The 24983-nt window shown below is 40.2% G+C and overlaps 1 protein-coding gene across 2 annotated transcripts; it reads right to left on the bottom strand.

The window, feature by feature from the left end:
- Nucleotides 1-317: 317 nt before the first annotated feature.
- LOC122652318 (patellin-6-like) lies at nt 318-24983 on the bottom strand. 2 transcript variants are annotated; one of them, XM_043846027.1, is made up of 7 exons: nt 24972-24983; nt 23545-23574; nt 1835-2620; nt 1616-1740; nt 1088-1229; nt 553-914; nt 318-478 (listed from the first exon to the last, which is right to left on the bottom strand). In XM_043846027.1, exons 3-6 carry the CDS (start codon nt 2555-2557, stop codon nt 645-647), a joined length of 1260 nt encoding a protein of 419 aa, XP_043701962.1. In that variant the 5' UTR covers nt 2558-2620; nt 23545-23574; nt 24972-24983; the 3' UTR covers nt 318-478; nt 553-644. The 2 variants fall into 2 exon arrangements, with proteins under 2 accessions (XP_043701962.1, XP_043701963.1); XM_043846028.1 differs by lacking the exons at nt 23545-23574; nt 24972-24983 and having other exon boundaries at nt 1835-2632.

Raw genomic sequence — 24983 nt, 5'->3', positions numbered from 1 at the left:
CTATTGCCTCTTCGAATGGAGCCTGAGAGCCCCAAAGTCCAAAAGCAATTTCAATTCGGTGATACGTCTCCATCAACCCCAATTATGAATCCAACATGAAATCCTCTGGGCTACCAGATAACCAACCATTATTAAGACTCAAATCACAAAGCTTACGAGTTGCTGGCTTGCAGCAGAGTGGCAGAGAGAGAGAGAGAGAATGAGTCAAAATGGCATTCACAAGAATCGACAACTCAATTTGCACCACCGCTCACGCTAACAGCCGTGACCACACGCTCTCTACCCAAGAAGTTATTTATTTTCCCATGATCTACCACCTGCAATTCCAAATTTCCAAATTCCAACCCAACAAAAAAGAGGGAAACCAAATTACAAAAGTAAACAGCTTCTTCTATACTTACTAGTTACTACTAATCAAAACAAAGACCCAGTTTCTTCTTCACCCATCTAATCATCTATACATATAGAAATTAGCAATACCGTGGAAACATAGCCATAGGCCCAAAGGTGTTTGATTAATTGCCTGATCCAAATGTTCTCTCACCCTCACAATTAAGGCAGAAATCAAACTTCAAGCCAACTCCTAAACACGGGATTGGAACCTTCTCTCTTAGTAATATTATTGGATTTAGATTTTTTTAAACTTAAACCACCACAATGCAGCTGGGTTTGCGAACAAAGTATCGGTAAGCGGCCACCTTCTTCCTCCGAGAAGAAGTGTTATCTATGGAGAGCACCATTTTCCCAGGTTCCTTGGGTGTGAAAGAACAGTTCACAGGTTCTTCTGTTGCTGCAATCTTCCTGGGCTTCTGGATGGCGATGGTGTAGCTTCCTTCCTCACTCGGCACAAATTCTGCACTGTACTCCAAATCCCATCCTCCCACCACTATCTCCCAGGTTATGGTCGCACCACCCTACCAACGAAATTCATTTTAATTACAACAATTAATTACAAAACACAAAACAGAGAAATCTATAAAAGCAGAACTCTGATGAAACAAAAGTTCCAGGAGAAAAGGAAATCAAAACGTCAAAATCCAATACAGTTAAACAAAAACATAATAAACTCAAACAGTTGGAAGTATACCTCAATCCCCTCTATCTCCAAGTTCACTTTCTCTCCTCCCTTCACAGTAAATTCAGAAGCTGGTTTGGGAGGGCCGTTCTGTGAATCTCCAGGTCGACTCAGCCCACCATACTGAACTGGCACGTTCTCAGGCCTTATAAACCTATGTGAAACAAGATCCAAGGTATTAATTTTAAAGACAGTTCCACCCACATTAGTAAGATCGGGTGGAGAAGAACCAAGGATGAAAATGAAACCCCGTCAGGGCACTTAAATGTCATTTAAGCCAAAAAGGATAAAATGGAACATGATGGAAAGAGACCTGAGATTTTTAACAAAATATGGACAGATACTAAAGATGTTCGATGTAATGTAGAGACGAAAAAAAACCCCATTATCATATTTTCTATACTGACCAACCAAAACAGTAAAAAGTACAGCCAACCACTTAAGATTATTGATCAAGATGCAGGGTATACTTCAGAATCTAGTCCATGATACTGTGACGAAGAAGAAGATTTGGTGGAATAGTTAGATATTTAGACTTACTTGAAGAGGGTTTCTGCAACATTCCCTTCTTTAGCGATCACAAACTTGCTCTTAGTTCGTTGGGTAAGGAACGGACTAAACATCGAGTACAACATACTGAAGTACCAAGGAACATTGATAAAAATCTGAAGCATCATCATCAACATCCACACTTAGAAATCAAAAGAAGGAAACAGAGCACAGAAAGAGAAATGAAAAATCAAAATCGGCTAAGATTACCTTCCGAGCCACCATTTCAGGATAATTATCTTGAAACAGAGAGAGAATCTGGTTTGAGGCGACCCTGAGCTCCCTCTTGGGCATGTCTTTGAGGTCCGTCACCTGGATCAAAGAATTAACACCACCAGGCTTGAAATGGAGAAGGTTTATACCTCTTTCAAGAACTTGAACTCTCCACCTAAGAAACCTTTTCAGCTTCTCTTCGTCCCCAAAGATCCTCTCGTACATCTCCTTGTCTTTAAAGACTCCATAAGCATTGAAGCAGACCGGATGACCGTCTCTGTCGTAAGCGTTCATGTAAGCAACAACTCCTTCGAGCTCCTTGAAACCCAAGTCTTCCTCAACAATGTCTTCAGCACCGAACTCTTTTCTCCAAGCCAAACACTTCTCTAGCATGGCAAATGAGTCTGAGACTCTGAAATCTCTCGCCCTGAGAAACTTCAACAGAATCACATCGGCCCTGTCGTCGCCACCCAACAATGGAATACCCCACATGGATTCAGACGAATGAGACAAAGAGAGCTTGTCTTTGAACTCTTGTAAGGCCTTCTTCTCTGAAGACTTAAGGTAAGAAATGAAATATGTGTCTTCCTTGAAAGAGGGAGATCGAAGGGTAGCGGCTTCCATTAATGAAGCAACGATGCTTTTCTTGAAGGGTTGTGGTGAGGCTTCTGGTTTTTCTTGAAGGGTTTGTTGGATCGATAGAGGGGATTGATCTTCCATTGTGGGTTCGAAACAAAACTAGGAAGATGGTATCTGTAGAAGAAAAATGTAGACAATGAGAGAGAGCCAAAGAGGATAAGTAGGGTGTTCGTTTTCTATCTCTTCATCTAAAACAAACGCAACTTAGAAGTTCAAATTTCGATTCTTTGGAGTCTGAACACAGAGGTTTCTTTTCTTTGGTTGCAGTGAAAGGGAAACCGAGAAAGGGATGGGGTGTGGGGACAGGGAAGACAGGGGATGGGGCAAATACCCAGAGAGAGAGAGAGAGAGAGAGAGACTGTAATACTTATAAATTATTGCGGTAGGCTGTAATTATTATAAGCATGTCGAACCGCGCTTTAATTTTGAGTTTTTGAAACAAAAGGGTTTTAAAGAAAATTCTAATAATTACAGCATAGAAGCTCCTCACGGCTCACTGGCTCACCGTACACTCCTCAGCAAGACATCCGTGCTAAGGAGCTCTTTGGTGAAAATTATTCGGATATCATGATATCATCTACCTCCTCTTGTATCATATTCTTGGGTTTTTTCTATGCCCCTCTCACAGGACACCATGAAATGTCGTCTCTGCTCTATTAGATAGATACCTTGGCTTGCTCTCCTATTAACCCAGACGTTTGTGTAGAGACCATGTGATCAAGTAGAGATCTCTTGCCCTTTTTTTTCAACAATCATGAATAAATTTCATTAAAAGTTTCTATATGTGGGCACACAAAAAAGAATCTCTACAAAAGCACTACTATTTTCCACCATGATCCATGTGTACAATCGCGTTAATAAATCTCACCGTTAAATAAGGGACCATATTATTTTTGGGTAAATTACATAACACCTACTAAAAATTGAATGATATTCAGCTCACCTCCTCTTATTTGAAAATACTCATTTGTCCCCCTCTAGAGTAACGGTGTACACTTAAAACAATCCAAGAACTGAAAAGGCAATTTTAACATCAATCAAAATAAGATAAACAATGACAATTGAGGTACCCAACGTTGATAGAAAATGCATTTTAGATACCCAAACCTTGTAAATTATATTTAGGATACCAATTTGATATTTCCAATTATACCCTAAGTCACCACCACCACTACAACCACCATTGCCGCAACCACTACCAACGCCACCCAGCATTACAACCACCATTGCCGCAACCATTACCAACGCCACCCAGCATTATCGTCGTGCAGCCTCATCCCACACCATCCTCTTCTCTGCGCAACCATCACTACCCCTTCCCCTTTTTGTCCATCCTTTCCTCTCTACTTTTGCTGCTCTTCTTCTCCTTCTTCCTGTTGCCACCTCCACAGCCATGATCGAACCATGGTTGCAACCCCCATCCGAGGCAAATCAGCCACCACACGGAGGTTGGACCGCTGATGGAGCTTCACTGGAGCTCCATGACTGTTCACCAGTCGTTTTCATGGCTAGAATCAACTCTCAAAACCTGCAAAATGTTTTGAAATTGATTTTTTTTGGGGCCTACCACTGAGTTTTACCCGCACCTGAGACTGAAGTCGTGGTCGTCGGAGGAGGATTGTAGTTCGCCAATATTTTTCCAGGCCATCAGCCCTCTCATTCAACTGCCGCAAGAGGCGGCAGTGTGATCTTTAAACCCTAGGCTTTCTTCACCGAACAGGGAAAAAGGGGTTTTGGGGTTTTTTTGGATTTCACCAGCATCTGAGGTCGGGGTAATGGCCGTCGGACCTTGACGGTCGTTCGTCGTGTCTAAGCTTGGTCGCTGACCTCTGGTTTGGTCACCGCAAGAGACCGCGATGGTGGTTGTTAAAACCCTAAATGGATTTTCTCCATTCTCAGTTTAGTGATTTGGGGAAGAAGGAAAGGGAATATTCCCTCTTTGATTCCTTATTTAAATTTTTTTTTTTAAGTAAGACCTAACATATCGTACATGTTGCAGGTCATGTGAGGAAGATGATCGATTTTGGAGTTTTAGATCCAAGGATAAAAAAGTGATTCTACATTGGTCAAGGGTAGTTCAAGGATTTAAAATATTTAAATTGCTGACTTCATAACTTAACCGCATAAAACTAACGGTGGGGACTAAGTTGTAATATAGTGCTCTAATACAGGGGGACGTGTGAGTACTTTCAAATAAGAGGGGGTGAGTTGAGTATCATTCGATTTTCAGGGGGGTTTTTGTACCATAAAAGAAAAAACAAAAAAGAGGGGAGGGGATAGTGTTATGTGCCTAATGGGGCACACTCTAGTGTATGGGCGCTAGGAGGATAATGTTAAAGGACTTGATTTAATGCGTTCCATCAGTTCTTGAGCTTTTAACATATCGATCAAATATGTAACATTTGGTATCAAAGTCAGTCACCACGTCACGGGTTCGAGTCATTAAATGCTACTTAGGAGAAGGGCTACCTAATGCCACTCTAGTGCATGGACTTTGGCAAATTGGTTAAGTACCTAACAGATGGGCACACCAGCTCTATGCGATAAACTGGTGGGTGGCACCAATAGGGGTGTGGGATGGGTTATCATACAGAGGGGCTAGGTCATTCTAAGGGGTAAAGAGAAAGATAGACACAGTAGATGTCAGTTTACGATACACCAACTACATGCCCAACCTTTTCTAAAAATAAACAAGTTTAAATAATCCATTGTATTATGGAAAGATACTTTACTACAATGACATAAAGGTTATCTCTGTATCAACATCTAAATTTTTGCAAATTGAAAGCATGGATTTAGGAATCAGTATTGACCATTGATATTGTAGGGGTGGGATCCAATCGAGTAAACAGGCCCAAACCGAGCCAAAGTCTTATTGGGCTGTTTTCGGTTTGGGGGATTACAATCCCAAAACGAACCAAACCAAAAACCGAAAGAACCCAAAACCAAACTGAAACCGAATCAAACCCCGGATCGAAATCAAAACCAAACCGATCTACCCCGATAAGACTTATAACAATCTGAAACCCATTAAAAATCATATTATTTCTATAATTTTTATATAAATGTGTATGGTAAGCCGAACCCAAATCGAACCGAAACCAAAACCAATGTAAACCTGAAACCAAACCGAGCCGAAATTGAACTTTCCTTATTGGTTTGATTTCAGTTTCACCATTCCCACACCGAAACCAACTCAAACCGAACTGAAACCGGCCCGAACCGACTGATTGACACCCCAAATATTGGATCGGTGATACAAAAAAATAAAGAGATAAAAAGGTACCCAAATTTGGGGACAAAATTATTTGAACCGGCCTAATACGACGAATCTGTATCAATTTCAGTTCAATATAATATCAATCTGATTTGTGAATTAAATCCCTGATTGGAAAATTATGTGACAATTTCAACTGTATATATCAAAATAATAGTATATTCATAACACATCAATTTTCAGAGGATTCAATCTTATTCCCTCCAATGTAATGGCATGACATATCCACCCATGTATGTCTATGCTACCTCTTGATATATAAGTAGAGACCTTGGCAGCTACACTGTGTTGTATGGTGGAGAGGATTCAAACAGGAGACCAAAGACCAGAGCCTGTTTCAACCAGATAAGGTGCAAACTAACTGAGCAACTTAGTTGTCAAGGTATGCCACCTAATTAATCAGGTGTTTGACATAAATTGAGAGCGTGTACGGGTGCCAATTTGGCAAAATATGCCATTTTCAAAATGCCATACCTATAGGCTATAACCACTTTTTTTTAAGAAAGAAATTCTATTCAGATAGAAGACATGTGTTACACAAGGTTTCGAAAACATCAAGGTCTAACAACCCAAGGAGTGGAATATACTATATCGTAAAACTCATGATGTATTGAATCAGTTTCAAATTTCAACCATGCAAATGTTATCTAAAATCTGATTCATTAATTATATCGTGGTATAATTGCAAGGGATTTTAATCCTTTCCAATTCCCTAAAAGTGTGCAATGTGGCAGTTTGGGGTGGAGATGTCGACACCTGGCAGCTCAGACATCCAATGGTCCAACTTCATTGACTTCAGTTTTTTTTTTTTTTCTTTCTTCTCGAGCTCGTCACCGTTGGATGTCTGAGCTACCAGGTGTCGACATCTCCACCCCGAACTATCCTACTACACACTTTTAGGGAATTGGAGAGGATTATTTTCCTAATTGCAAGCAGCATACCCATAAAATTTGGACACCCCTTGATGTCTTGATCTACCACACCTTACCCTAGATCATTAATAAGGAATGCATAATTTAATCATTTATCACTTATGGTCTCGTAATCTTCATCTTAATGGATGGAAGTGTAGGAAATATACCTGATAAACCCAAATTCACACCAACCAATTGGAGGCTGCCACGTGTTTGGTCCAAGGACGTGGACTATAACGGGACCAAAGGAGGAACTAGCCCAAGCGCGGACCACCCACACCCCTTGGGGTACGCTTCCCTTGGGCACCAGCCTCTTGGGGTGCGGACTTCCATGCACACGCAGACCGTGGACCTCAGACACACATGGGTACAAGCACAGACGTAGATCCTGATAGGAGACCAACACCATCGTCACTATCGTTGTCAACTGGACATACGCCGCCTCAAGGACTCTAGAACACCGCTTATCAACTGTACAGTCCCAGATGGACATAAACACTAAGCACCATATCTGACAACGTATCAACATCTATCCGCTAAGAACGACAACCCAACTGGGACACTACATCCCATGGGAAGACAACCAATCGAGGAGGAACCTTGCTACCCAGGGGACTCTATCAACTACGAAGGCCACTCTACATCAACTGGGACTCTCTACACCACCATACTCTACTATAAAAGGGAAGATACTCTACCCCATCAACCCATCTTGAATACTATTATTCATCTGTTTGCTCAGGAGATCTGACTTTGGCATTGGAGAGTCCTAGCCCGGAACCACACCGGTTCTCCTTTGTCACCCCTTGGTCCTTTTGCAGGTTACGGCACTCGAAGGACTGTCTGAACGATTTCTTGACACAACAATACCAACCAATAAGACATGAAGATACATGTAAACATGGGTTTAGATTACTTATCTGATTTGTAGACAAACTAAGGTTGATGTCGGCAATTCAAGCACCAAATATGACGTCAAAAACCTGAAATTATGTTAAGAAATTTAATGGGCTGAGTCGTATCAATAGACACTGTCCTAAAGACTGTAGACATCCCCTATGGTGTAAGTCGGGTTCTTACGAATCAGCCTCCAAGATAAAACAACCATTGGCCCCTCTAGTGGCCGTTGTACTCGCACATTGGCCGGGCCCTATCGAGTCACATTCGGGTTGTGCTCATTCAATAACAGGGCCTCTCAAAACAATAAAAACTAGAAAGAAGACCTTGAGAGAAATTAAATACAAGATAGAGTGTGTAACAACACTTGTAATTCACTTACAAAGTATTTTGAAACTTGATTTTATAAAAATACAACAATCCCCCACAAGTTACGAAATACCGATAAAACAGAAAAACAGAATGACTGAGCACATTAGAACACTAGGATGCCTCGTTGTAGATGTCTTTTGGACTTGAATCTACACTAGGTATAATAAGTCACGCTACAGAGTACGGGTGAAGTCAAACTTCTTGAAACTTTCCTCATTGGTGTAGCTGACTGTATTGTCATCCACATCCTAGCATTCGACGCTATTAGTGATCCTTTCGATAAATGGACATTTATAACTGGCCTTGTCCTCATTTTAGAATCATGGATGTTTAGAGAATTCGCCTTTAGAATTCTCATCGGTAGGCAGCTTCACCTCCTACATCCAATTAGGTTAGCCCATAGTGCGCACCATGGTTAACACACACCCACAATTTATGGGTTTCGCTAATTTAGATTTCTAACTCATCCTCCGTTCATCACGGTGAGTACTACTTTCCCATCTAAACCAGAATGAGCAAAATATATTAGTACTGGTCAAGTCAGCCAGTGACTTCATTTTTACCCTTTAAACCTAATTCTAGGGATCTCCTCTCACATAGGTTGGGTGTCCATCACCTTGACTCATGAAACACAGGCCTTTAAAGCTCATTCCTTTAGATGTATACTACAATAGTGGTCAGAGGCTTATATAAATAGTTAGTCATTTTCATCTTTAATTTTATCAAATTGATAGCACTACCTTCCTTAGCCTTACCAAATATATGTAACCAAGACATATAAGTTTTTATTTCTCTATTGATCATGCCATTTGTATATCGTGTCACCACTTATACTAATTTGGCTTTGGTCATCACCATATAGCTATCAATTATATTCTTAGTCTTATGGCTTCAGATTCAGCATTCTTACAAAGCCATAAAATAAAACCATCAGCACATGTTTGTGTATTTAAATTAAAGTAATATTATTTATACTTCAATAACCGAATCTCGGTGTAAGAACTAGATTCTCTTCCAAGTAGAGATGAGTCATTCTACTTGACTTCTCTTAAGAAGTAATTTCCATATACAAGCATTTGTGTTCTCACAATAACTTTCACACAAAGATTGCCACATGCATACATATATGCATCAAAATAACATGAGTGAGTATGCTTCTTGTGGGAAAACTATAACCCCCACACATCCATTCTAATTTATCTATTCAATAATACTTGTAAATAAAAACCAGCATGTCACTCAATAAATATTCATGTTCCCATGATACTTTATATGCACAAATACTGATGGATTGGCATGTGTATCCGACTAATAAACATTATACAATACCTTCTCAAAGGGCATTCAACTAGGTTAGCCAATATGGTCACACAACTTTATTAGCCAATTCTCGGATTTATTGTAATCCAGTTGCATAAATTCACCCAATAAATTTTATCACTCAAGCATTCAATCACAACATATGATGGATATAGAAATACCTTACACCTTACATCATAACTATTAAGCCAATAATGTGATACGGAAAGACTAATTTGAATTTGAATAGTTGGATATATTTCTATTGATATGAGTAGAGATATATATACACAAAGATACAAGGGTCAATCACCCAAAGTTAGTGATTAATTGACTAAATTAGCTCCTAAGATTAGATAAGGAATCAATTATCCTAGTCATTATGAAAACTCATATGGTAACACTCCCCCTCAAGTTGGAGCGTGAAGGTCACAAACGCCCAACTTGGAATTGAGATGATGGAATTGTTCATTGCCAAGTAACTTAGTGAACAGATCGGCCAACTGATCAGTGGTCAAGATCTTTGTCGGTCGGAGTAGACCTTGCTGTAGTATTTCACGAACAACATGGCAATCGATCTCGATGTGCTTTGTTCGTACGTGGAAAACTGGGTTTGATGCTATATGTATGGCAGCCTGATTATCACAGAATAGTGGGACTGGGGTTGGTAGCTGTATGCCCAGATCTCTAAAGAGATAGGATAACCAGGTGATTTCACATGTAGCAACTGCCATAGCCCTATATTCGGCCTCAGTTGATGAGCGTGATACAGTAGTTTGTTTCTTCGTCTTCCATGAGATTGGACTAGAGCCAAGCAGAATGCAGTAACCTGTCATGGAACGCCGTGTGCTTAAACAGGTGGCCCAATTAGAGTCACAGTAACCACGGAGTTGTAGTGGTGATGTAGCAGAGTAGGTAATACCCTTCCCTGGTGTGGCCTTCAAGAACCGAAGTAGCCTATGTGCAGCATCCATATGAGGCTGACGTGGTTGATGCATGAATTGGCTTAGAATGTTGACCGTATGCGCGATGTCAGGGCGGGTAGCTGTGAGATATATCAGCCGGCCAATGAGACGACGATACAATGATGGATCGGGTAGTAAATCTCCCGTTGTATCCGTTAAGTGCAAATTTTGCTCCATTGGTGTCATGGCCGGTGTAGTACCAGTGATCCTAGAATCACTGAGGATATCCAAGACATACTTTCGCTGTGAGAGATATATCCCCTTGGGTGAGCAGGCTACTTCAATGCCCAAGAAGTACTTCAAAGGGCCAAGGTCTTTGATCCGAAAATTTTGAAATAGGAATGCTTTCACCTCATCGACCAAAGATACCTTAGTGCCGGTGATGATGATATCATCCACATAGACTATATATACCATTGAATCCCGCCGCTGGAGAACAAATAGAGAGTGATCGGCCTGAGATTGGAGAAAGCCAAATTGTAGCAGGGCACTTGAAAATTTCAAAAACCATTGACGTGAGGCTTATTTCAAACCATATAAGGACTTGTAAAGTTTGCAAACAAGGTTCTCCCCCTTTTGTCGATAACCAGGTGGTGGTGTCATGTAGACATCTTCATTTAAATCACCATGCAAGAATGCATTGTGCACGTCCATTTGATGTAGTGACCATCCTTGTATGGCAGCTAGGGCAATCAGAGTGCGTACTGTAACAAGTTTTGGCACAGGGGCAAATGTGTCATGATAGTCAATGCCCTCCACCTGATTATAGCCTTTTGCTACAAGACGAGCCTTGTACCGCTCGATTGAGCCATTGGAATGGCGTTTAATCTTGAACACCCATTTGGATCCAATTGGCTTTTTTCCATGTGGTAAAGGGACAAGTGACCATGTATTGTTTTCTGCTAAGGCACCAATTTCTGCTTGCATAGCATCTCTCCATTGTTGGAATTTCATTGCCTCAGCAAAAGTTGTAGGCTCGGTATTACTAGCCAAAGATGTTAGGAAAGCCAAATGATTGGAAGAAAAATGATTATATTGTAAAAAATGATGGAATGGGTGAGAAATACCTTGGGCCGTCGCTAAAGAGGGAAATTGAGATTGGGAAAATGTGCATTGGTAGTCTTGAAGATACTTGGGCGGTCCTCGAGTACGTGTAGAACGTTTAGGTTGAGGAACCGAATTTTCTTCTGCAATTGGTGGAGTAGGGATGTCCAAGGGTTCGATGGTGGGTGTAGGGGCTGCCGGGGTAGGAGATGGAGCAATGGCTTCGAATGGTATTTCAAAGTCATCTTCGGTTTGGACTGGTAACAAGGGGCGAACAAAAGCTTGGGAGTTGTCCTTAAATGTTTGGAAGGGGAAAATATTTTCATGAAAAACTACATCCCTGAACACCAAAATTTTGCCACTAAATCATAAATCCGGTACCCTTTTGCCCATAGGGGTAACCCAGGAAAACACCCGGAGAGGCTCTTTTGTCAAATTTGTGTTGGATGTTGGTATTCCTAGCAAAGCAAAGGCATCCAAAAACACGCAAGTGTGAAAAAGTTGGAGTTTTTCCATATAGCATTTCAAATGGTGTCTTTCCATGTAACACAGGTGTAGGCAAACGGTTGATAAGGTGTGTGGCGATGAGAACACAATCTCCCCAAAATTTTAATGGTAGGTTGGCTTGAAAACGCAGGGCGCGGGCCACATTCAAGAGGTGTCTATGTTAGTGTTCCACCACTCCATTTTGTTGAGGGGTGGAAACACAACTGGATTGATGGACAACTCCAAGCTTTTGTAAAAAATAGAAATTTTGAGTGTTAAAAATCCGGTTCCTTGATCAAATCTAATAACCTTGATTTGGACCCCAAATTGAGTATTTATCATAGCAAAAAAGGATTGAAGGAGGTGAGGAACCTCATCCTTTGTTTGCATTAGATAAAGCCATGTGCTTCTTGTAAAGTCATCAACAATGGTTAGAAAGTATCTAGCACCAAATAAAGATGGTGTTCGATAGGGTTCCCAAACATCAAGATGAATCATATCAAAGGAAGAATGTGTAGAAATAGTACTATGAGAAAATGATAAACGATGTTGTTTTGCCAAAGGGCAAATAGTACAAGGACAAATGTTCTTAAAAGAAATAGTAGAGTCCAAAAGTTTTAATGAAGAAATAACAGAAGAACCCGGGTGGCCTAGGCGGCAATGCCATAGGTCCAAAGAAAAGCAATCGGTAGTAGCAACAGATGGATTTGGGACGTCCAAGTAATAAAGATTCTTATGTCGTTTACCCTTCGCAATAATCCTCTTCGATCGAGGGTCCTGAAAAAGACAGGAAGTATTAATAAAAACAACTTCACAAGGGACGGTGGAAGTGATTTTTGGAATGGATAACAAATTAAAACGAAAACTGGGAACATGTAGGACATTTTCTAGTGTCAAAGAGGATGATAAACAAATGTTTCTAGTATGCATAACAGGAGTTTGGTCACCATTAGGCAAAGTAATGGGAAGTGCATGGGTGGGTTTGGAAATATTAGAAAAATATGACAAATCGCAAGATATGTGATCGGTTGCCCCGGAATCAATGATCCAAGGGGCCGAACCAAAAGCAGAAGCTAGACATAATTTACCTGCAAGGTTTGCAAGAGGGTGGGGATTACCAACAGGGAGCAGAGCCAAAAGTTGAGAAATCTGATCAGCAGTCAAGGTTGGAGCTGTGGCAGGGATCAGTCCTGATGCTGCTGCTGCAGACAAATGGGAACCACGTTGGAAGGTGGTGCCACGATTGTTGGTGCCCTTGGAGGGTGGCTTAGGATTTCGACCATCAGGGAAGCCGTGTTTCTTGAAACACCAAATCTTGTAGTGGCCATCTTTGCCACAAAAATCACAATGATAGTTCGGCCTAGGGCGTTGAGAGGTACCCTTAGACAAACCAGTAGCCATGGCAACGTGTTCAACAGTCGTAGCAGGGACCGAATGGATCGATCTTTGGCGTTCTTCTTGCAGCAACAAAGAGTATGCTTTGGCAATAGTGGGTAGTGGATCCATTAAAAGTATTTGACTACGGACAGCAGCATAGGAGTCATTAAGACCCTGTAAAAATCCATCAAACCATCGGACTCAAAGAGGCCAAGAATCGTAGTTGCAGTGCCACAAGTGCATGTTGGCATAGATCGATATGATGAGAGTTCATCACACAAGCTTTTCAACTTAGTGTAATAGGCTGAAATGGAGTCATGGCCTTGACTCAATGTAGAGATTGAACGACGGATTTCATATATCCGAGGAGCGTTCTTTTGGGAGAATCGATCATGTAGGTTCAGCCATGCATCCCTAGCAGAATCGATCCACAGAATGTTGTGGGCAATGGTAGGGACAATGGAGTGGACAATCCACGAGCGCACCATACTGTTGCAACGAATCCAGTGAGGATGATCAGGATCAGTTGGTGCAGGCTTTGGCAGAGTGCCATCGAGAAACTGTAATTTGTTTTTGGCTTCAAGTGCCATGAGCATGGCTCTATGCCATGTTGGAAAATTATAACCATCAAGGACCGGGGTTACAAGTGGAGTACGCGGCTGATCGGATGAATGGAGGTAGTATGGAGAGTGGACTGAAATCGGAGTGGTGGAGAGTGGTGGAGCTTGAGTTGATTCGGCCATGGTGGTGAGAGAGGTGAGAGATGTGGGAGAAGGAGAAGGAAGATTGGGAATATTGAGAAACCAAGATCGTGGTTAGGCTTTGATACCATATTAAGCCAATCATGTGATATGGAAAGACTAATTTGAATTTTAATACTTGGATATATTTCTATTGATATGAGTAGAGATATATATACACAAAGATACAAGGGTCAATCACCCAAAGTTAGTGATTAATTGACTAAATTAGTTCCTAAGATTAGATAAAGAATCAATTATCCTAGTCAGCCAATTATCCTAGTCATTATGAAAACTCATATGGTAAGAATAACCATGTGCCTAAAACATGTTACACCATCCATATAAAATATGGAAAAACATGATGTGAATAATTTCATTAAATAGTCTACAAACAAAATCATCAAAGCATCTGAAAACAAATAAAGCCCTTATTCAACCCAAACCATAGGACTTCCAAACACCTTTCACCGGTTGAGGATTGGAATTAACCATGGGGCTCCACTCACCCTTCGTTACAAAATCAGGAAAAATCAGGAAGTGGTAGTGGTTAGCCATTTTTTTTTTTTGGAAACTGTTTAGCCATTTGTTAGAGTGAAGACAAGAGGCATGTAAGAAATAAAATTCTGTCTATATATGGTTTTGAAAAATGGTATCAGGATCGGTATCAATGTCGGCTAATATCGATATCGATATATTTTTTTTGGTTAATATCGATATTGATATAAATATCGATACGATTTGGTCATATGAGACAGTTTTGTCCTCAATTTTGTTTAAAATTTATTTTTAAAAGGTTTATTTTCAGTTAGAAATGTTCCATCCGATACCCTTTAATTTATAAAAACACGAGTCCATATTTTCAATAATATATAATATTTTATATATTTTCTTTCTTTTTTTCTTTTCTTTTGGGAGTGGGGTGCTATATAAATTTACACTGCTCTTCCCTAACAGTTCAAGCTATTAGGTGAAGGTGGTAACTAACACAAAAGTATAAAATACATCATGAACAACACTATTCTTTTTTGAACAAAATTTCTCTTCACCTTGGGTGTTTTGAGATAGGCATTCTTGAGAATAGTGGCGAGAGCATTATCGACTTTGTACAATAGGGAACAGGGTAATTATGACCCCTTGGATGGTGGATGATCCCTACTCCATAGATGGTGGAAAAGTTTCGCCTTCTTTTCTCTAGTACTGAAAAGATCTATTATATTTAACTCCCACCCTTTAACCTTCAACCCAACTTAATTAGCGATGTAAATGGATCAGATTCGGCTCGGATTTACTACTATCCGAATCTGAATCCGTTTATCTAATGACATATTCATATCCGATGTGATTTCCGACGGAATTTTAAAAACTAACATTATATCCGAATTCAGGAGTTTATTGGGTATCCGGATATTATCCGATCCGATTAGTAAGCGAATCTGACTTCTATCGATTACGAATTTTTGACTCTGATTACCAAAATATCCTTATAAAGTGTTTATAATATGAGTAATATAGTAATATATCATATGTTTTTATAGAAATATTAAACTAATCGTATTTTACAATCAGATAGTAAATTATGTGAATATTATCCAATTCGAAATGAAACTATCTGAATCCGATTATCTTTTGGACGGATTTAGATATTTTTTCGGAAACCAAAATTTTGGATTCGAAAACCCCTAAAAGGATTCGAACACTGATCAGATACGGATTTTCGGCTATACATTTACATCCCTAACCCTACTCCTTGTGTAATAGAGAGTGGATCCCATGGCATCTAACACCAACTGTGGTTGTCTTCACTATTATTAGGACAAAAGTTTTCCTCCACCCATGGAGAACGGTTTACCACCATCCTAGGGTTCACAAACCCCTCCTAGGGTTTTTGTTTGTTCCAAAATACCTTCTCGATACCCATTCCCTCCCTCTCCCTCGCTTGTGGAGGGAAACTCGATCATTATTATGTGAAGTTGTTTTTTGTTCATGAGCCTATCTCTCTCTCCTCCTCAAAACAAGGGGCAGAGGTGTCTTTTCATATGGAGAGGAGAGAGACAGACTCATGGGAGTGCTGGTGTAGCCCACACTCCTGGACAAAGTTATTTTTCATTATTATTATTATTGTTATTATGGGCAGGAGATCGCTACTTGGTCGCATGGTATCTACACCAATGTCTGGGTCAATGGGGGAGCACGCTTGGATATCTACCCACGAGGCAGGGACATCATTTCACAATGTCTTGTGAGAGGGCGTAGGAGCGCCACCAAGCAGGGATCTTTTTACCTACTATTATTATTCTAAAACTGTGGTTTTTAATTACTTGAAGTATACAAGCTTGTGGATCTTGAGGCCATTCCACTGTAGGCATAAAAGAAGGCTGTCTGGCATGAGGCTGGCTCAGGTTCTTGTAAGGGACTGAACCACACAAATGAAATACAAGATTGGGACTCACCTCCCTTGGATTCCAAATGTGCGGCTCTAGTCGTATGAGAATAGTTCTCGTAAGAGAACCTGAGCTGCACTGTCTCCGTTCAAACACAAAAAAAGCGAAATAACTACTTTAAACTTTATAAAATGAAAAATCTCACCCTTGATGAATACGGAAATGGATTTCCTCCGATCGTGGCAGGAGCTGGAGGGTCCAACCCCCGTGAAATAACTACTTTAAACTTTACAAAATGAAAAATCTCACCCTTGATGAATACGGAAATGGATTTCCTCCAGCCGTGGCGGGAGCTGGAGGGTCCAACCCTCATAAAATGACAGCAAACCCCCCCCCCCCAGGGTTTTTGAGATGATTTTCAAACGTTGAACCCTCCAGCTCCTGCCACGACTGAAGGAGAGCCAGATCCGTAATACTCCTACACATTTTCTCCCTGATCCCAAACTCGTGTAGAGCCAGGGCACCGATCCCCTTTCCAGAAGAAATCCCACCGCATGTCTTTCGATGACTACAAAGGATCTATGGATGATAAAAAGAAACCTGGAACGGCAATTGAAGGGGGAGAAAAGAGGAGAAACCCCACTTTTTGAGGGAAACGAGGCCATTTTTTATCTTTGGATTAAAAAAATCCAAAGACCTATTTCTATGGACTACTAGGACAAAAAAAAGGGTGTGGGTAAAGACATTTGATATGACATAAAGAAACAACATTTTGGGATCCATTCTAGAGGGAGATTGGTGGGTGTCCTTCTTTAAGCCTTTAATTTTGAGCTTAGTAAATAAAATTTTACTCGGTACCCTAAGCCTAAGGGCCTTATCTTCATTCAAATTCAAAAGGTCGGTCTAAAGGATACGACAAAAAAGAAGCTCTCCTTGGACTTTTGTTCACTCAAATTCAAAAGGTAGGTCTAAAAGAGAATAAGGACACTAAAGAACTCTAACCCTTTCTCGTGGCAAGATAAGTATCTATTGCTTCTTTGTAATGCGTCAATGGTCTACTCAAAGTCTACTTTCTTCTTTCCAGTTGTAACTTGAAGTTTGTGAGTTTGAATTAAGAAGGATGATCCCCTTTGCTTTAACATGAAAGATAAAGGGCTGAGTTTTCCTCCACCCACGGTGAATGCGATCTCATTCACTAAGGGGCGGAAGAGGACGGGAATGGATTTCACACAGGAGGATATTTTGGAATATACAAAAACTTTAGGAGGGGTTTGTGAACCCTACGATAGTGGGTGAACTAACCTTTATGGGTGGAGGAAAACTTGTCAAAAGATAAATATTTCATTGAATTTTTTTGAAAAATCACTTGCTGTTACTTTTTGAATTGAATTTCCCTTCATCCATGGTGAGAGGAATCTATATCATCAAATTAGTATGTGAGGGATAGTTTCAATCTTGTACAATAGAGGGTAGAGTTAATGATGCCACATGAATCCAATCACATGGTCACATCCCCAATGAAAAAGAAAAATGGGTGAAGGAAAACTTATAATCTTTAATTTTTAATTAGAGGAAGGGTTTTGTGCATGATCATGCATGGTGCACGACCATGCACAAAGCCGTTGGATGGAGGATGATGTTTTATGGTGCATCCTCTTCAACTCAATGCAGGACCATGCACATTGTGATCTTCTATGGAGCCCTGCTCGTAGCGGCTTGTGCGGCCTAGACAGAGCGCCGCACGCATTGTTCGCCTTACCCCTGCTTGAGCACCTTGCCAGAGAAGGGGTAAGGCGGACATTGTGCGTGGCACTCTGTCTAGGCCGCACAGGACGCTATGGGCAGGGCGCCGTAGAAGATCTGTATTGACAACCTTTTGTCTTTTAATTATAAAACTTCAAATTATATTTCATTATGGACCAAGTTTTCCTTAAGCTACGGTGAAGGAGGAACTCCTTCATTGATGGCCATCATCGGCCTTGGATGGGTGTCATGAACAATGAAAAAAATTTCAGACCTCCAATAAATAAAGGGAGTAATAATGACCTTTGATTTTTGAGTGTTTCCTTCAACGTGGGTGACTGAAAACTTTCTCCATTCACTATTTCTCATTTTCATTTGCTATTTGTTGTTATATGAGAAAGGATCATATTTAGATGTCATTACTAAGTTAAAGAGTTGTGATACCATTGGGGTGATATGCTAGAAGAGTGGTTGTTCTATCATTGCTCAATCTAGTAGCATTTTTATTCCATAAAACCACATTTAAAAAGAATCAAGAAAAGAGGGATTTAGCTGCATTTGGCTAGAATAGGTCTAGTACATTCTACAAAAGGGTAGAGGTTTCCTACACAGTCCACTTAAGAAAGCTTTACCTAAATGACCTTAAAATCAGCCATGATACACATCAGATGGGGCCAAATTTTGTAGATAGATAGTCTCTAGATCCCCTACTCACATATCAAGTTTCAACTATATAGATATTAGTAAAAATTTATAATCTATCATGTGGACGATTATGTTAATCAACCCCATTGTTGATATGTGGGGGAGTGGACCTCATCTTGGGCAGTGTTTTCAGGCAGGGGATAGAGTGATTATTTTCACCCTCATGTGAGGAATTGAAAAGGGCAACGAATTGAAGGGGATAATGATTCCTAGATAAAATATTAACTATTGAGCTTGAGAAGGATGTTGTTTGACCATTAAACACCATTCTAGGCTTCTATGTAAGTTGTACACGGTTTCCAAAAGTGAAGTTTAGATGTTTAAAGAAATTAAACCTAAGTTTTTAAAATCGGACCGGACATTACACTTTTTAGGCAAAAGGGTCGGTGGTCTAGCGATCCGACCGTCTAATAAATTTCGTAAGCATTAAACACAAGATATGCATTGTTGCAGTATTGTTTTTTGTTTTGTGCTGATGGCCTAATGGTGATTGAAAATAGGATTCGGCTCCTCTCTAGAAAGCTCAGCGCCCAAGGAGTGCCCAGGGGGGAATCCAAGGGTTGGGCAATGCCGCACACATCTCGATGCATGCTCAGTCAGCCATCAGGATGTGTGTGACACAATCCAACGGCTAGATGCTCCCCTGGGCACTTCTTGGGCGATGGGCTCCCTGGAGAGGAGCTCAATCCTTGAAAAATATTGGTTTAAAGTTGTTGTATTTGAAAGGCTTTTTAAATGAATTTAAGATTCAAAACACCTCATTACATATTTTGATTCAAAAAGGATTTGATTCTCCACAAAATACATATATGTATTGATTAAGAGCTTTCTTACTCTTCATAGTTATTACAAATCAATTGTGGGAGCAATTAAGACAAATCCTATATCTCAATCTAGTGGTCATATAACATATTTACAACAAAACTTTAAACAGTTGCCTCAATTCAAGGTATTTGATATTTAATAGCGTGAATTAATAGTTTTGTTCAAGAGTAGAGATGCAGAGGAAAAAAGGAACAATCGGGATCCTCTACGGCCGGGCAGCTGAGCGGACAGGTTGCGGCTTCACATAGGCCGGCGGTTGATCGGTCACCTGTTGCCCTACCCAACGTAAAATCCTCTCAAATTCCTTAATCATCGAGCGGTATGCAGCTCGGGGTTGAGAGGTTGATACTTGGTAGACACGAAATCCAACGGTCCAAGGTTGATTGAGTCAGTTTTTTTTTTCTTTCTTTCTTTTCAAGTCCGGTACCGTTGGATGTCGCGCTTGCCAGGTGTCTAGCTCTCAACATCGAACCGTACCACATTACACTTTTAAGGAATTGAAGAAGATTTTTTTTTCACCCAGCGTAAAGTCGTAAAGCCAAAAGGAAAATTATCTCCTCCAGTTCCCTGCCCAGCCAAGTTCTCCAGTGCCTGTAATAAAGGGGGTGGACCCATCCAAGCAGAGTGTTCGGACAGGGGTAGGGTGGTCATTGCTGCCCTCATTAATTATAGGCACTGGGGGGGATCTTTATCCCCTCAATTTGCTTGTCTGTCAATTTCTTCAATTCCATCTAATAGGGGGCAAAAATGACCACTCTACCCCTGTTTGAACACACTACTCGAGTGGGATCCACCTCCCTCTATTAGATGGAATTGAAGAAATTAACGAACAAACAAATTGAGGTGATAATTTCCCCACCTGTGGAATTAAGGTGGGCAGGGAACTGGAGAAAGATAAAGATCCAAACCCAAACACCCCAAAATCCCCCACTTGATCATGGAGTAAAAATTAGGAGAGAAATAGGGACCAGAAATGAGAAAGAAATTGGGATGGGCTCTCGCAACTCGAGGGAGAATTCCCGTGTGAAAGCGAACACCGAAAAAGATGGAGCGTGGAAAATGAGATTATGAGAAGACAAAAGTGTGAACTGTGAAGAGTGAGGTAATGGCTTTTATCGGGGGTTTCAGTAGTATTGGGAATCGAGAAAGGGCGGAGAGCAAATGGTTGGGTGAGAACAGAACAAAGGCCAGGTTTGCCATGGATTTTTATCGTCTCAATTACATCTTCGTCAATTATATTTCAAGTGCACACCTAAGATGAGGACACGTGGCTTAATAGAATCTCACGGACGAAATTGAATTGAACGATTTCACTTTCATTTCACACATTGCTATTTTTCCCTCCATTCTCTCTCTCTCTCTCTCTCTCTCCTCTCTCATGACGGCCTGACCAGACGACGGTGGAGGTGGTTTCCGTCACCGTAATCTGCATCCTCACACCGGCGCGGCAACCTCACGTCGATGGAGCACCCTCACAAACCTCTTTCTTTTTAAATCCCTAACTCCCTCTCTGCGTAGCTCAGTTCGAATCGTTCTTCTTCTTCCTCGCACAAACGAAGCTATTGCCCCCTGCAACTTCAGGTATGGGACTATTTCGATCACAGAATCATGGTTTTCCCTATACCAAACCCGACTTTGTTCTGATTTTGCGTTTATTTTGCAGACCAAACCCTATCTCCTCTCCTCCAAGCGCGGCGTCGACGACTACGGCGACTCCTCTTCACACTCAGGTATCCCCATGACTCCTTTCCTTCGATCTCTGTTACCTTTACATTGCCTCTTTGTTTGTGTTTTTTTTGTTTGTTTGTTTGTTTGTTTGTTTGTTGTCATTGTGTCGATTTGGAACCTAATCAATCAGTGATTATTTAGTGGATTCTGAGTGGTACTTCTGTGGATACAGAAGTGAAGACCTGGTGGATTCCTGTTCTGTTTTTTTTTTTTTGTTTTTGTGTTCTTTCGTTTTTTATGTATCCCTTTCTATCATTCAAGCAAGGTTCAGGTTAGATTTGTTAGTTTCTAAACCCGATGGCTATAGTGTTTTGCCTGAAATTACGATTTGATTTGCTTCCATCCTTGATTCTAGCTTCGATTTGGTTATTGATTGTTTCTTGCCATACCTGAATGCGCTTTATCTCTGCTTCGATCTCTTTTCGATTTAAAACTTTCCATCAATTTCTGGTTTTTCTGGTTCATGTCAAATTTTTGTGTCGATTTGGTAGAAGATAGAACGTACACTTGACAATTAATCAATTTCTGGACCTGTTATTGGTTCTGTTTTGCATTGTAAGTCAGTCACTTAGATGTGCTTAGTTGATGACAGGAGTTTGGGTATGAATGCCCCTAAAATACTAACAGCTATGTTGTGAGTTTACACTATGGTACTCTTACATTTTGTGGTTTAAAATAAAACCCTCCTTCTGTTAGATCATGGACCTCATTTTTCAGTGACTAGAACTCTTACATTTTTTGGGGTTTAAAATAAAACCCTCCATTCAATATGCTTTGCCATATTGCTTTTGATATTGATTGTAGCTGTTTGTGTCCAATAAATTACCTTCACTCTAGCTTGATTTGAAGAGTATTTGCATCCTAAAAAATACATGCTATTGCTGCCCTACATCCATGCTCTTAAAAATTGACTTGACTTCTAGCTTTCCCTACATCCATGCTCTTAAAAATTGACTTTACTTCTAGCTTTTCCTACATTCATGCTCTTAAAACTTGACTTTTATTCACCTTGATTTTGTACTGTAGGTTTCGATGCTTCAAGTCACATGCTCAGACTCCAATAACTGGGGTGGTGTTGTAGATAATGAAAGAAAAAAGAAAGTGATGCTGCAGCCTCTAAGAAAAAGGGAGGAAGGCTTTAGCCTGAGCCATGGGTTATTAGCCTCAATTGCAGCTACCAGCCTCCTTTTGAGTCTCTATTTTGTTTATTTGGACTAGTTATAGCAAGTTTTTTTTTTTTTTTTTAGATTTTAGAAAATTTATTGCTTGTAATTGAAGCCAAGGCTGATCCCTTAGCATACATGTAGGGATTGACCCCTTGTAAGCACAAGGTTTTTTGAATGTCTTCTCTTTGAATGAAAGTTTGCAAGCACAGCTAACAAATTTATTAAGTGCATATTAGAAATTTCATGTATGGTCATGTTCCCAACTTTGGGTGGTAATAGCAGTGTATCAACTCTTGGAGTATGGATCGAGTGAGTCATGAATCAGTCAATTACTACAGCAAGTCTGTCACTTAGATGTGCTTAGTTGATGACATGAGTTTGGACAGATATGAGGTTCTTGATTTTAAAGCTCATTTAGTGTGGAGTAATAATGATCATCTATATCTAATTTCTTGTTTTTTAAGGTGGTATTCTTTTTAGAAGGGATCATCTTTCCACCACTAACATGAGTGGGTGAAGCAGTCTTTTGTCATCATACCAGAAATTGGAATTTTTCTAGCTACCCAAAACGGATGATTCTCAATGAGGGGTCTCTCGTTCCATAATCCCCACTACTTTCCCCTGCTAGTATAGCAAGGATATATATGTGATCACTTGAATTTCCTAGCCACACAAACTAGACAAAAAAGGAACTCAATCCTCACATATCAACCATTTATAAAAGATTTTACAAGATGAAGAACATATAATAGTTCATCAATTGACTGAATTGGTCTGCCCATATTAAGAATTATGAAACCCGAAAATAAGCTTCAAGCCACTTGAAGTACTCTTCTTCATAGGACGCTTGTAATAATTCTCCCTAAGAACTATGTCATCCACATAAGACCAAGTGGCCCTCTTGGAGTGCTCTCTGCCCATAAGAACCTCTTTGAGTATGGGTTCGCAAGACTTTCAGGGAATTCCTCAACAGTTTCACAGAGCAATCCTGCAAACAAACAAAATAAAATCACAGTTAATATGAGATAAGAACAAATTCTCCAAGACTCCACATTTAATAGACACTTTATTACCATGTCTAGTTTTTATATGAGGTGTCTATCAGTGTACATTTTTTTTTTTTTTTGGTTAGATGGGGGTTATATGGAGAGAGAGAGAGAGAGAGAGAGGACAAAGGTGGGTTTAATGCAGGGAACTTGGACTGGTCCTAGCTCTTATGGATCCCAATCAAATGGAATGAGAAATGGTGTTCAGAACCCAAAATAAAACTCAAGTTGTTAAAGAGATATCTTCATGAATATTATTGCACTGGTTCGACTCATATTGATCCACCCCTGTACATTACTAAAATTCTAACAAGGAAACACCATCATGAGGAAACAGTGAGGAAGTGTAGTTTGTAAGCACCGAGCAGAGATAGCCGGGTTCAGTCTGTGTTTATAGTTCTTGAGAATTTGATCCATCATCTTCAATTACTATAATGTTAGGTATTGAAAATGATTCAGGTGATAAATCATAAAGAAAGAAAGATAAGGCAGTCCATATAAGTAACTTGCCTAAAGCATCCAGTCCTTTTTTTTTTCTTGTACAGCCTCGTGAATCTGGCATTTTCTAAGGAAGTTTCAAAATGCATGGACATGGAAGCGAGTTAGCAATAGCAAGTCAAACTGAAACTGCTACTGATGATGATGCCAAAATACACAGGTTTCCAAATCTATTATGTGCTTTTTCACAATGACATAAAGACCTCCAAACTAGAGAATTGCTGTCCCACTTTAAATCAATTTTCCTTCTTAACTTGACAAAAGTTGAACTTTGTCTTAAAGGTTTAACATTTCTAGCAAGTTTACGTCCTATCTTCTACCAAATCGACACAAAAATTTGACATGAACCAGGAAAACCAGAAATTGATGGAAAGTTTTAAATCGAAAAGAGACCGAAAACAGAGAAAGAGATCAAGCGCATTCGGTATGGCAAGAAACAATCAATAACCAAATCGAAGCTAGAATCAAGGATGGAAGCAAATCAAACTGTAATTTCGGGTAAAACACTATAGCCATCGGTTTAGAAACTAACAAATCTAACCTGAACCTTGCTTGAATGATAGAAAGGGATACATAAAAAGAAAGAACACAAAAAAAAAAAAAAAAACGAGAATCCACCGGTCTTCATCAATCACGAAGTACCACTCGAGAATCCACTAAATAATCACTGATTGATTAGGTTCCAAATCGACACAATGTCAACAAACAAACAAACAAACAAAAAAAAAAAAACACAAACAAAGAGGCAATGTAAAGGTAACAGAGATCGAAGGAAAGGAGTCATGGGGATACCGGTGTGAAGAGGAGTCGCCGTAGTCGTCGGCGCCGCCTTGGAGGAGAGGAGATAGGGTTTGGTCTGCAAAATAAACGCAAAATCAGAACAAAGCTGGGTTTGGTATAGGGAAAACCATGATTCTTTGGTGATATAGTCCCATACACGAAGTTGCGGGGGCAATAGCCGTTTGTGCGAGGAAGAAGAAGAACGATTCGAACTGGAGCTAAGGCGAGAGGAGTTAGGGATTTAAAAAGAAAGAGGTTTGT

This window comes from Telopea speciosissima, chromosome 2, assembly GCF_018873765.1.
Source record: "Telopea speciosissima isolate NSW1024214 ecotype Mountain lineage chromosome 2, Tspe_v1, whole genome shotgun sequence".
Classification (NCBI taxonomy): Eukaryota; Viridiplantae; Streptophyta; class Magnoliopsida; order Proteales; family Proteaceae; genus Telopea; species Telopea speciosissima.
Note: the sequence above shows the minus strand (reverse complement) of the source record. Positions and strands in the feature narration are given on the sequence as shown.

Excerpts from the sequence above, each read along its gene's own strand:
- LOC122652318 (XM_043846027.1), bottom strand. The coding sequence starts at position 2,557 with ATGGAAGATCAATCCCCTCTATCGATCCAACAAACCCTTCAAGAAAAA. Across the intron at positions 1,230-1,615 it reads GTTGCAGAAACCCTCTTCAA|GTTTATAAGGCCTGAGAACG; the intron begins GTAAGTCTAAAT and ends TGTTTCACATAG. Across the intron at positions 915-1,087 it reads TGGAGATAGAGGGGATTGAG|GGTGGTGCGACCATAACCTG; the intron begins GTATACTTCCAA and ends TTTCGTTGGTAG.